The 13,730-nt window shown below is 46.1% G+C and overlaps 2 protein-coding genes across 2 annotated transcripts in view; both read left to right on the top strand.

Moving 5' to 3' along the window:
- The window catches only part of LOC147355339 (uncharacterized), a 36,064-nt gene extending 25,455 nt beyond the window's left edge, over positions 1 to 10,609 (top strand). The window contains exons 4-5 of the mRNA XM_086347330.1: positions 6,582 to 6,642; positions 6,750 to 10,609. Coding sequence (XP_086203456.1) covers positions 6,582 to 6,642; positions 6,750 to 6,844 — 156 coding nt within the window. The 3' untranslated portion in view covers positions 6,845 to 10,609. The remainder of the gene's footprint in view (positions 1 to 6,581; positions 6,643 to 6,749) is intronic.
- ZNF664 (zinc finger protein 664) lies at positions 7,254 to 10,609 on the top strand. The gene has a single exon (XM_086347329.1). The coding sequence runs from the start codon at positions 7,254 to 7,256 to the stop codon at positions 8,109 to 8,111; it is 858 nt and encodes a 285-aa protein (XP_086203455.1). The 3' UTR covers positions 8,112 to 10,609.
- Positions 10,610 to 13,730: the final 3,121 nt, after the last annotated feature.

The following is a 13,730-nucleotide window of genomic DNA, read 5'->3' as shown; positions in this document are numbered from 1 at the left end:
ATCTGAGCTACAGCCCTTTGATCATCTCTGAGAACCTTCTCCAGGCCCTGGGACACAATTGCCTGCTCTGCACGTGGGGAGGAGATGAGTCATGTGGCTGGTGCAGCCCACTGCCATTGGTAGTAGGAGCCTTGGTTGATGCTGGAGGCATCGGAATGTCTTCCTTCCAATTCTTTTTTTATTCATTTTTATCTTTTCTAGGAAGGATGCCCTTGTCCCTCTGAATGTCAGAACCATAAGCCCGTATGTTCTGACAGGCCTGGTTCTGGATAGAAAATTAGTTTGATTTCTGTTGACGTAGCTTTGACTGGGCTATTAGAGGCAGCTACTGTAGAGCGGGGTTATCTGTACTTAATGCATGATAGGAGCCACGGCACTGTAGACAGACCTGCGACATGGTGCACCACGGCAGCCGGTTTGCTGTGGGGTCTGAGGGCGAGGCTTCTGTCTGCCAGCTCCTTGACAGGTGTGCATGGCTTTCTGTCATACTCAATCGGGGGGTTGGTCTTGATTTCACAGCCAGCCTGTGCGGAGTGTGTCTAGGTCTGAGTCAGCGTTCTGGAGCATCCACTCGTCTGTTGGGGAGCTGGCTGTCCTCTGAACACGGCCGCACTGGTGCCTGCTGCTGGCCCAGTACCCAGCCCTGTGGGGTGCTCACTCTCAGTGTCTCACTCACTCCCTCTTGTCTCCAGCCCCTGCCTTGTGGAGCCTGGGTCCTTCTGTTCTGTAACCACTGGATCGTTTTAACAAGAAATCCATGAAAAATGAGTTCACTGTTTTATCCTATGTAGAATTATATTTTGGGGATAGCTGTGTAAAAGACAGTAATATATGAAAGACACACACAGAAGTGTGTTTAAATAATCCTGTTTCAAAGTCCACATCCAGGCTTCCCTCCCCAGCACAGCCTCATGAGCTTCTTCCCAGGGCAGAGGGACTGTTACCTTTGAGTTCTTCAACAAATTCAGGCTGAAATTTGGAGAGAAAATCAGTGTCCCGACTCTGTACCTGCCTCTTGACCTTTGCCCCCTGCGGGTAGGACCAGAGTGGGCTCCTCTACCACCCTGGAGCCCACTAACCATTGTTAGCAAAACTTCAAGAGAAATGACAGACCCTGTGCCTCCTCCCCCGGCCCAAGCCTGATGCCGTAGGAAACAAGCGTGCTGCCTGCAAGGAAGGTCAGGGCCACTGCGGTAGACTCCGGGCCTCACCCCACAGTCCAGCAGCGGTGCCGCCTCCTGGTCACAGCGCCGGTTGAACTGTGTCTAGACTTGGGAGCACGTGGCCCAATCAGCCCTCCAAGGGCAACAGTCCCATCCTCATGGCCCATTAATCCTGCGTCTCCGTCTCCAGGTGACCCTTATCCCGTGCTAGGGCCCAGACCTTTTGTTCTTTCAGGACGTAGTTTCTTTGTATTTAGGGCTCATTTGTTTTTTAACTTCCTTGCATTTCAGCCATGGTTGTTTATTCACCTAGATCCCTTACTTTTAAGTGACCTGGGGGACAGGTATTGATGAGGTGGTGTTGGTGTCACACGGTTGACATGAGGCAAATCTCCTGATGGACAGACCTCAGGGAGGGAAGAAACTCCTTTTCATGAAAGGTGGGGTTTGGGGCAGTTGGGCTACTTAAAACCCTTTTCCTCTCACTTCTCTGCCGGCCTGCACCTTTCTTATTTGAAAAGGTCTCCTCACATACAGGTTGAAGGCACAGACTTGCTGATGGTGCCCCGAGGTCTCGTGCAGAGTCGGGACGTGGCCTGTGGTGGTGCCTGGCGACATCAGCTGCAAGCCCACTTCCTCCTCGGGTCTCCCAGGTGGCCCCCAGTCATACACACTGTCTCTGTGAAAGCCCTTACGGGACACTGGATAGCAAACATGCTTCGCGGGAGAGATTCTTGGGAGCATCGTGCCCTTGCGGTGTGCAGAATTCTGTGATTCCTCCCTGCTCTCTTGGTCTGCGTCTCCTTTGTCTGTGAAGAGGCAGTGAGATAGGTGCTGTTTTAGGAAAGGCTGCGGTGGGGATCCTTGGTGCCTGTTTGTCCTTCTCTCGTTGGTCACATGGCAAGTCTGGAGATTCTTTGCCTGGCCTTTTACTTGCAGAATATGGCTTACGCTCAGTGCGTTGAGACTTACAGCCGTGCCCAGACCTTTTACCTGGAAGGCACGGCAGTACCCGATTTCCCCGCCCAGAGGCGCTCTGGTGGAAGGTCACACACAATGACTGCAGGAGTTTCATGTCACCAGCAGAGCCAGTCTCTCTGAGGCCAGTCTGGATGGATGCCCTGACCCTGGCCGCTGCCCCTCCAAGGGAGGGCACCAGGGGAACCACCGCGTTCGGGTTGAGGAGCTGGTGAGGGAGGGAGGAGCCGAGTGCAGCACTGCTCCCCGTGGCCCTTGCTCATCCCCGGCAGCCTCCCGCCTCGCTCCAGAGACGTCTGCAGGGCGCCCGCACTCACGCGCTCAGGATGGACTGCCGAGGTCACAGCCATTGGAGGATTGCGTCTGCTTAGTTCACGTGCACCTCTGTGCAGTGTTCAGGTTGTCATTTCGAGAGGAGCAGGAAGATCCCAGTGTTGGCCAGTTTTATTATCCTGAAAAATGACAGACACACACAAAGGAAGAGATCGACTGTCTTATTCATTATTTATCTATCACCTCGATTCAACAGTTACAACAGTCCTCCCGCGTTTGCTTTGTCTGTTATTTTTATTTAGCCCAAGCATTTTAAGACATATCTCAGACATCATTTCATTGTTACAAGCCTCAGTATACATCTCTAAAAATACAGATATTGGTTTACACAACTGCAAAGGCATCATCACACCGCATGCAGTGAGCCCGGTTCCTTGTGTAATCTGATACCTAGTCCCCTGGGCATCTCCCCAGTTGTCCCGTTTTAGCAGCTGGCTTATTTGACAAATCAAATTCCTAAGAAGGTAGATCCTTAAGTTACATTTGATTGTTATATCTTAGGTGTCTTTAATCTAGAGCAGCTCCCACCCCAACTTTTTTTTTTTTTGGCCGTGGCATGTAGCATGTGGGATCTTAGTTCTCTGATCAGGGGTCAAACCCAAGCCCTCTGCATTGGAAGTGCAGTCTTAACCACTGGACCATCAGGGAAGTCCACCCTCCCTCCCTCCCCAACTTTTTCCATACCATTTACTTGTTGAAGAAATGGGCAGTTGTCCTGTGGACGGGCTCACATTTTGATATTTTTCTGCTTGTATCCTGGTAGTTCCCTAGTCCTCCCTCCTAGTTCCCTCAAATAAAAAGGAGTCCAGGAGGCGTGTTTGGCAAGAATGTTTCAGGTGACCCTGTGTGGTTCCTGTGGCATCAGGCCAGGAGACAGGGGGTGTACTTGCTCCTCTTGAAGTATTCTGACATGATAAGGGGGTCAGGGGTTGATAGCGGGATCCTCAAAAGTATAAGAAGTTCTTGATCAGCCTTTCATCTGCTATTTTTACTCATTTCTTGCCATGGTCTGAATCATGCATTTCGTTACAGTTGCACATTTACTAGCTGGCTTGTTGCATTCTCTCGAAAGAGTTTATAGAGGAAGACTTTCTTTCCTTTTAATTACCAAGTTTCAAAAAAGGTAAAAGTTGGTATTCTGTAACTTGCAGTTTAGTGCCTTGAGTCTATCTCTCTGTCTCTGTCTGTCCCTCTCTTCCTCTCTCCATGCCTCCCCACCCCTTGTCATTACTGTGAATTCGGGGATTTTGTATATTTAGTGTGTTTCAATGGATCACATTCATCATTCCTTCTGATGCTCAGTTGTCCCAGTTTTGGCCAGTGGGAGTCTATTCATAAGTTGGCATCTGTGTTCTTTGGCATGACTCCTTACATTCTGGCGTAACAAGGTGTCCCAAGGCTCACAGTGTAAAGTGCTGCTCTGGCCTTGAGACCAACCACTCTGCAAAGCTCCCTGTGCCATTTGGTGGAGAAGGTTCCATGAGAGAAGGGACCACTGCTGTTGGTTATCATTGCTTACAGGCCTTTTTGGTGGATACCCTGAAAAAAAAGAGGAAGGGAAACGTGAATTCAAACTGATATTTCTAAATAAAATTTTACATTATAAGATTTTTTTCCTTAATTTTGATTTTATGTCAGTATCTCACTTCTTTCACTTCAAATCTTGGTTCCTAACAACATTACCATAATGAGTTATTTGCATTATTCTACTTTATGAACATACATTTGTTATAACTCAGTTAAACTATGAAAGAAGTTTAAGTTCTTTGCAGCTTTATTTATCAACAGAATTTCCCTCTAAGTATGGACACTCAGTCTCTTGTACTTAAAAGGTTTTTGTGGATAACAGGAAAGTTAACGTTCACTTTCTTCATTTTGTTTTAAAATTTTAGGAATTGCTTTTCTTGTTTATTTAATTTCATTTTTTGAATATATAAACATATGTTTCCAAAGCCAAAACAACATAGTGTTACATTCAGAGAAGTTTTACTTCATCCTTTTCTGCTTCCTCCTGTTTAAATTCATTTTGTATTAAACAAAAACAGACTTTCAGATATAGAAAACAAACTTAACTGTTACCAAACCGGATAATAGGCGTGGAGGAGATAAAATAGGCATTTGGGATTAACATATGCACACTACTACATATAAAATAGAGGACAGCAAGGACCTACTCAACTCAAGCACAGGGAGCTATACTCAATATCTTGCAATAACCATAATCTGAAAAGGGATATATATCTAGATGTATAACAGAATCACTGGTTGTACACCTGAAACTAACAGCATTGTAAATTATACTTCAATAAAAAATTCATTTTATATTATCTTTCTCCATGTTTACTTGTATACATCACGTAAAGATATATGTAAATAATTCACATTCCCCTCCTTTTTTGCACAAAAGGTAGCAGGTTGGATATATTAATCTGTGCCTTTTTTTTTTTTCCCTAGGCAGTATTACCTGGGCCTGGAGAAGGGAATGGCAGCCCACTCCAGTATTCTTGCCTGTAGAATCCCATGGACAGAGGAGCCTGGCAGGCTACAGTCCATGGGGTCACAAGAGTCGGACACGACTTAGCGACTAAACCACCACCACCAGCACCTGGGCTTCCTTGTGTCAGTACATCGTGCTCGTCCCATTCCCTCTTTTTGATGGCTGAGCAGTAGTTCCCTGTAAGGAAGCCCCATAGTTGATTCAGGCCTCCCCAGTGGGTGGGCCTTGGGCTGCCTGCAGTTTTGCTGTGACAGGTACCGCATGAGTGAATAAACTGGCCGTCTCCTATTTTGCCAGTATATCTTGGGATAGATCTCTAGAAATGTGATTAATCAGAGGATAGAAGCATATATAATCTTTCACACACTGATTATATTTTCTTTTGCTGAAACCTTGGTTGTTTAGGTGAATTACATTATCTTGACGCTTCCATCTGGAAACAGTACCGTTTATTTTGCAATTTTTTTTTTTTTTTTGGCCATGCTACTTGGCATGTAGGATCTTCATTCCCCGACCAGGGATTGAACCTGCATCCCTTGCATTGGAAGCTTGGAATCTTAACTGCTGGACCACTGGGGAGGTCCCCTTATTTTGTGATTTTAATGTTAAAGAAACCTCCTCAAGCTCTTGTGTGGCCTGTCTTTGTATTGAACATATTATTGAGAATGTTATTCTAAGATCTGTTTATTTCATTAACTAAGTAACTGAAGTTATCACTTGCTGAGCATAATACAGGACATGAAAATGTAGCTAAGGCATCCTAAATCTCAAAAGATTTCAGATGGAGTACTTGGGGATTTTCTTCTGTGTCTATTTGGTGTATATTTTGTCCCATATTGGTTATCAAAAGTCTGGTAATAAGGCAGTGGAAAATATACCTTTATCTGCTGTAGCAGAATGAAGCAGGACATGTCTGCAGGAGAGAGGAGGTGTCATTAAGTACCCTGTGGATGCATCCAGTAGGTATTGATTGAACATCTCTGCTTGGCCAGAATGTAAGTAAGTGAGCAACGTACTAAGTTCCTCCCTCCTGGCGTTTACTTTCTAGCACAGGAGACAGAACAAAAAACAAGGAACAATTAGATAATTACAAGTTCACTGTACTTTGAAGGAATCAAATAAGAGATTTAAATAGAGTCTCAGCCAGGAGCCTTCTTGAGGAAGAGGGGAGAGGGGCAGCTGACACACCCAGCTGTGTGTGAGGTTGGGGCGGGTGGGGCAGGGCCATGCAGGACCTTGGGTTTTAGGTTAAGGATTGGGATTCTAAGAACATCAGGAAACCATTGGGACAGTTAAGCGAGGGAATGACTCTTGATGCCGACATGTCGTGTGTTTACTTTCTCTGGATTGGAGGGCTCCTCAGTATTGTTTCAGCTCCAGAAGCAGCAGCATTGTTCCTTCTGAGGTTCCAGGTGGAGGGGGTTTCCTTCTTGCTCCTTTGTGTAGACAGCTGCTTCTCATACTCACATGTAGGTCTTCTGAGGATTTCTTCTCTTTTTCAATAATATTAGCCCTTGGTGTTGCTCAGATAATGACAGTCAGCGGTTGTAATTGGATTATGTGCTTAGGCTGTGAATGGGAGCATGATATCTACAAATTCTCTTCTTCAGACCTGCAAATCCAAGAGACCCATCTCTGGAAGAGAGAGCTCCTTCCTCAAGATCACAGAAGGTCCGTGTCACCACTGTCTCGCTTATTGGAAATTAATTATAGAACCCACAGCAGTTTTCTGGACGAGAAAGGTGTTCTCAGTGTGTGTGTTTACGTTTCTCTTACAGGAGACTGCCAGAGCAACAGCCGTGCAGGGAGGCTCACACGGAGGACTGACACGCCTGGGCCCATGGTGCTGGCTTCTGGGGAGGCTCCCGTCTGATGCGAAGGAGGCAGGATGCCATAGTGACTCTGCACGGGGAGGCTCCTGGGGACCGAGGCCAGCACGCAGGATTGCGCCCTCGGCCGCAGGGGACACTGGGCAGGCCTTTCCCTGCAAGTGAAACGAACGAGATTATTCCGCAAGAGGAAGATTCCAGGGGCTTAAAAGCACAAAGGTTTGCACCTTGGCAGCCTCTTGGAATGTTGACAGCTCAGGATCTTAAAGAAAGTGCTGTGTTATTGAGTTCCAGAGTTGATGTGGATATACATGTCACTTTATAATCAATAATACTGAGTGAGGAACACTATGCAGGAAGAAACCTTCCATAGAAAGACAGGCAGGGAAAAGCTTAGGCCGACCTCAGACCTCCCACATAGAGCCAGCTTGAGATAAACGCCAACATGGCCAAATGAGAGACTCTGAGACAGCCGCCTGTAGTCATTGTAAGGAAATCTCTGAATCACGATACCAAATAGGAACCATGATCTACAAGTGCCCCATGTGCAGGGAGTTTTTCTCTGAGAGAGCAGATCTTTTTATGCATCAGAAGATTCACACTGCTGAGAAGCCCCATAAATGTGACAAGTGTGACAAGGGTTTCTTTCATATATCAGAACTTCACATTCATTGGCGAGACCACACAGGAGAGAAGGTCTATAAATGTGACGATTGCGGTAAGGATTTTAGTACTACGACCAAACTTAACAGACATAAGAAAATCCACACAGTGGAGAAGCCCTATAAGTGTTACGAGTGTGGCAAAGCCTTCAATTGGAGCTCACACCTGCAGATTCACATGAGAGTTCATACAGGTGAGAAACCCTATGTCTGTAGTGAGTGTGGAAGGGGCTTTAGCAATAGTTCAAACCTCTGCATGCATCAGAGAGTGCACACCGGAGAGAAGCCCTTTAAATGTGAAGAGTGTGGGAAGGCCTTCAGGCACACTTCCAGCCTCTGCATGCATCAGAGAGTCCACACAGGAGAGAAGCCCTATAAATGCTATGAGTGTGGGAAGGCCTTCAGCCAGAGCTCCAGCCTCTGCATCCATCAGAGAGTGCACACTGGGGAGAAGCCCTATAGGTGCTGTGGGTGTGGGAAGGCCTTCAGCCAGAGCTCAAGCCTCTGCATCCATCAGAGAGTACACACAGGGGAGAAACCTTTTAAGTGTGATGAGTGTGGGAAGGCCTTCAGTCAGAGCACCAGCCTCTGCATCCACCAGAGAGTGCACACAAAGGAGAGAAACCATCTCAAAATATCAGTTATATAAAGTGTTTTGCTAAGAGTTTAAAAAAAAATTCTTAAAACCCATAAGTGCCACTAGGAAGGAAAAACCCTGTAAATACCTACATTGATCCAAGAAATTTTTACAGCAGGACCCAGCAGAACATTGTTTTCCAGGAGGCATGTGTGAGGGTGAGTTTTTGGATTCATGCCAAGTGTGTTGCACAACTTGTGAATCTGGAGCTCCTGTGAGTGTGTGCCCAGGGCAGGCTGTGAGGTCCCAGTCGTGGGTGTGCATTTCCTGGGATTCTGGTGGAATAACTACACAGGAAACCATGGTCGTTGTGCAGCCTCCTAAGTCACCTTCTGTCTACACTTTACCTAAAAGTTACCCCAGATACTGCCCCATTTCAGGAACTCACGATCTTCCTCCTCTTGATCCCAGCATACCGGTAAATGCATCTGAAAACGGCCAGCTCCCACCAAGTAGTGTTCTGGTACTTCAGAGGTTACCACTTGGCTTAGCCTGTCCATATCTGTCCATGTATCCCATTACTTCTGCACTCACTTTACCCGTGTATCCTCCAAATGCCCATAAATATCCACCCCTTCCTAGATGGCATCAAGTTTCATTTTAGGTTTTAGGTGACTCATGATGGCCACTTTGCCTATCAGAGAAAATCATTGGCAAGCATACACGCCCTTGAACTTTAATTTTGTGAATTCTGCTAATCACTGTGTCACTATGTTAGACTTAATTTTCTAGTGGCTACATCACATATTTTTAACTTGAATATTTTTTGTTTTTTTTTGGGGGGGGGGAAATAGCTGAATGTAAATAGGGAGGAGGAAGTGAGCGGAGTTAGGACTTTTCTCCATCCAGAACTGCCCTCTGGGGCTCCTTTAGTAACACGTGGAGCCACTTTCCCGTAGGAGAAGTGGATGGTAGGAGGCGTCCCTAATAATAGTTTCTGTTTCTGTAATTTTTGGCAATAATGTGTAAGATTACATATCCATTCCTTTGTAGGCAGGAATGTCTCTGTAAACTTCTCCTTTTCTTTCTTCATTCATCGGACAAGTATTTATTGAACACCTCCTATGTGCCAGGCACTGTGCCCCTTGCGGGGGATACCACTGAGTAAGACAGACAAGGGCCCTACTCTCGTGGAGTTGACTTCTGGTGGAGGAGACAGATGATAAGCAAGTAAACAAATAACGTAGTGTGAGATAGTGATTAAGTGCTATGGAGAAAATAACCTAGGGTGATGATTTAGAGCCGTGGGGGGTGGGTGAGGGTGGGGGGCGGCAGTAGATAGCGGTCAGGGAGGCCTTTGTGCCAGCGAGGGTGGCCCGGGGTGGCTGCGGAGCGCAGGTGCCCAGCTTTCGCAGGTGGGTCGGCCTTGCGGTGCGCAGTGGGCGGAGCAGAAGGCGTGGCCCGGTGAGTGTAGTGAGCAGCAGGGCGGGGGAGATGCTGAACGCTCAGTATCCTGACGTTTATAGGCCGCTTTTTTTTTTTTTTTTTGGCTACATTGATAATAAAAACTCATGTGGAGGAACTCCAGGAATGTTTAGAAGACCAAAAGTCCCCAATGACAACAAAAAGCAACTAAGTTTGAACTTTGTTTCTCTCCTCATTCCTGTTTTCGTTGATTTCCCACATGTAGTCCTTTTTGCTCAGGAAGTCTTTGGGGGAAATTAAGGCTTTTTGAAAGCTCTGAACTGGGTGATCAGGTTAGCAGTGTCTGTCCACTGTCTTGAGAGGTTGGAAAATGAACTACCCGAAATAGTCACCGAAATACGAAACAAAGCTTGATTTTCTCTTCATATTTGAATTAAGTTCTTCTGTTTGACTGGAAGGGGTTTTTGTATAACTAAAACCTCAGTGCATAAAGGAGATTTAAAAGGGGCATATAACTGAGTGGGTGAAAGTAGAAGATGGGATTGGGGGGGGGGTACATGTGTTACCATCTGAATTTTCATCTGGATAGCTCTGTTAACAAGCCTTTGGGAAGTCACTTCACATAATTTTCCTCCTTTTTGCGAAGAGAGGGTTGGCTTAGTTATTTGATAAAGCCCCTTCCAGGCCTGAATTCCTCGACTACGATTTACTGTAGTGTCTTAACACTCTACCATGTCACAGTAGTGTGGAGCATTAGAGAAAAGCCTAGACTTTTAGTTGATAGCGAGCCAGTTGAAATATCATTAATAGAATTTTAGTTTTAGGAAAAATTGGTTTGATTTCTAGCTTTATTACTATTAGGTATGTGAGCTTGGGCAAAATCGCTTAATCTTTGAGTCTAGTTTTCTCACGTACAAAATGAGGACATTAGGCTAAATGATTTCCGAGTTTCCAGCTAGTCCTAGAGTTCTATATTTCTACATAGTTGAATTATTTTATCATGCTGTTGCTGGGGAATATGACTAACACTTTTGAAGCTACTAATTTTATGTCGAGCTTTAAAGTCCATAATTGTTATCTTTGGAAAATATTATTTGACCTACAGTATGTCCAAATCAATTTAATAAAATCACTTTATAACAGGGTTCTGTGCTTGACATATGGTGGTATGAATTTGGTGGGGTGTGTGTGTGTGTGTGTGTCTGTCTATGTGTGTGTACGGTGGAGTGGGCTTGTGCATTATGTCTAGGTGACCATATGATATAGTGAAGAGGTTGCTGTTAATACTCAAACACGGACAACAAGCCTAAACTGGGACCATCCCAGCAAACCAGGATGTGAGGACGCCCTGGCCCAGGGGACAAGCAGTTGACCAAGGAGTCATGAGGTCTGTGGCAGACTGGAGAAAGCCCACCCTCCTGAGAAGATGGCCTGCTCAGCGGTAGCTGTTTGTTTCCATCGTGGAAACCAGGCCTCAGGGTCCCACGTGGTCTGCTCTTTTAAGGAAAAACCAACAATCCAGATTTTTACTTAAAATTTAATTATTTTTAAAGGTTAGCAATTCACGTTTCCTGTGTGACCCATTTTGGTATTTGTATTAAAGAAATGGCAACCGACTCCAGTATTCTTGCCTGAGAACTCCCATGGCCAGAGGAGCCTGGTGGGCTATACATCCACAGGGTCGCAAAGAGTTGGACATGACTGAGCGACTAAACAGTTATCTGTATGCTGCCCATAGGCTTCTATTTCACTTTGCAAGCTCTGCTGTGGCCCTTGATGGCTGTCACCCACCCCTGCTGAGGCCTGACACCTCTCAGCTAAGCAATGGTGGCCCAGACCCGAGCTACAGTCTCCAGTAGAAGGTCTGGCATCCATCTGCCTCTTGGGGCGAGTCTATGCTCCACTTCTGGTTGAGGCAGAAGTAATCCAGACAACCCTTTCAGTGTGAGTGGGGTGGGGCAGAGAGGTCACAATTCCATTCACGTTCACCCATTAGGTCACTCCTGTGCCTGCTGGGGGTTCAGGTATGAGAGTGAGAAGTCACGGCTCACTTCCCAGTTTCCCGATGCCTTCCCAGGGGCCTTCCAACTCTTGGTTCAGTTATTCCCCCAAATTTAAATTATTAAGCAATGTTTTCTGTACAGCCTGCTGTTATCCTCAGCAATTTGAAAATAATAAGTGAAAGCAAATATCAGAAGATAGAAAAAATACTCAATGGTGAAATCAAACCCTGAAGAGGAGGTGAGAAAGAGGTTGATACCATCACAGGGCAGGAAGCAGATTATAAGTAGGATTGCCGAGTTGGTACGTGGATTGAGATGAAGAGGGGTGGGGAAGCTGAAGGTGATAGAGCCCTTACCCTGTGACCTTGAGCTTAACTTCTCTGAACCTCAGGTTTCTCATTTGTAAAATGGTATTGAAAATAACGTAACCTGGGAGACATTTGAGAAAATAAACACATATAAAGTACTTGGGTGCTGTTGGTTCAGTCGTGTCCGACTCTGCAACCCCATGGACTGTAGCCCGCCAGGCTCCTCTGTCCCTGGGATTCTCCAGGCAAGAACACTGGAGTGGGTTGCCATTTCCTTCTCCAGTGCATGAAAGTGAAAAGTGAAAGTGAAGTCACTCAGTTGTGTCCGACTCTTCACGACCCCATGGACTGCAGCCCACCAGGCTCCTCCGTCCATGGGATTTTCCAGGCAAGAGTGCTGGAGTGGGGTGCCATTGCCTTCTCTGCCTGGTGTGCATAAGGTAGAGTAAATCTGAGGTCAGAAGGACACAAAGACATTTTAAATAAATCATTCTCACCTTATGTTTTAAAATATTAAGAGGCACATGAGCAAATCTGGAGATTCCCGGGCCCTGTGTTTGTTACATGTGTCAGCGGAGGTCTTGGTGGGCTGTGCCCTGTTGAACCAAAGTGCTTTCATTGTTCAGATGCAGGTATAATGTTGGAGAAGGAAATGGCAGCCCCCTCCAGTATTCCTGCCTGGAAAATCTCATGGACAGAGGAGCCCGATGGGCTATAGTCTGCAGGGTCGCAGAGTCAGACACGACTTAGTGACTAAACAGCAAACAGTTATAATAGATGCAAATAAAATACACTTTTAGAATAAGATAATAGCACATGTATGTTGCTCTTCCTGATTTTCAGGTGAATTTACACAATTTATAGCCTGTTTTGCATGTACCCCTTTGGTCCTGCTCCCCCATACTGCTTCAGAAAGTGGGTTCACCCTGACCTGGCCTCCTCCTCTGTAAAGTTGGTCTTGGCCCAGGTCTTCTCTGCATCATGAATTAGAGTTGGAGTGTCATGTTGAGTTTTTAAACCCAGGATCTATAGATGGGTCTCAAAGAGATCCAGAACCTTCTTAAACTGTATGCAGAGTTTTGTGTACCTGTGGGTATATAGGCGTTTTTCGAGGAAGGCAGTCTTTTCAATTTAGCTGGTGACTCTAATGGATAAAGATCACTGATTGAGAAGAACTTTCTGATTGAGCCACACAGTTATTTGTTGTGCAGGGACCTTGGGAAAAGGGACACCTAAGAGGTCAGAACAGCAGTGGGTCACTGGGATGAACCAAAAGCCGGGTAATAGCAAAACAAAAAAACTAACCGTGTGCTGTGTTGGGAGGCAAGAAGACACTGTTGGCATAAGGTGAAAGGTCCGTGTGTACCTGTTACAGTGGGCTCAGTGCAAGCCTGTGTTACAATACAGTGTCCTGTGCTCAGGGGAGAAGTCCTGTGAACAATGTGAGAGAGTCTGTGTAGGTGAGAACAGCTGGGTCCTTCAGAAGGACTGGCTGGACACGCGAGGAGTCAGCTCCATGCACGGAAAATGCTGGAGCCACAACTGAGTCTGGCTCTTAGTTGCAGGAGAGGCAATTCCTGGTGTAAAATTGGAGCGAGGGCCCCAGTGCTGGGGCAGGCTGTACTTAGGTTCAGATAAACCTATTCACATCACTTGGTGTCGTGTCCTTCCATGTCTCATTTCTGTGTCCCCCTTCCCTTGCTTGGTATACCAAATTAAGGAAATATCTCCCTGTTCATGGTTAAAGCAATCACCTTGAGCCTTCAGCCTGTCTGTTCCCCAAAGTGTCCTTTCTACCCTGGTGCTCCTCTGCCCTTGCACATCCCCTCCCTTTCTGAAATAAGCTCAAGATACACAGGGACTTAGTCCAGAGGGTGAGTCCTCCTAACATGCTGTGAGGAATTAGCTGGAGATGTCAACTAGCGACCAGCAGGCCACACAGCATCACTGCTGCC

Source organism: Bos grunniens, chromosome 17 (assembly GCF_055505025.1).
Source record: "Bos grunniens cultivar Pamir isolate PY7600 chromosome 17, Bosgru_T2T1.0, whole genome shotgun sequence".
In the NCBI taxonomy this organism is placed as follows: Eukaryota; Metazoa; Chordata; class Mammalia; order Artiodactyla; family Bovidae; genus Bos; species Bos grunniens.
This window is presented reverse-complemented; position numbering and strand designations above follow the sequence as displayed.

What these genes read in the sequence shown, in the direction of transcription:
- ZNF664 (XM_086347329.1), top strand. Translation starts at nt 7,254, where the DNA reads ATGAGAGACTCTGAGACAGCCGCCTGTAGTCATTGTAAGGAAATCTCT.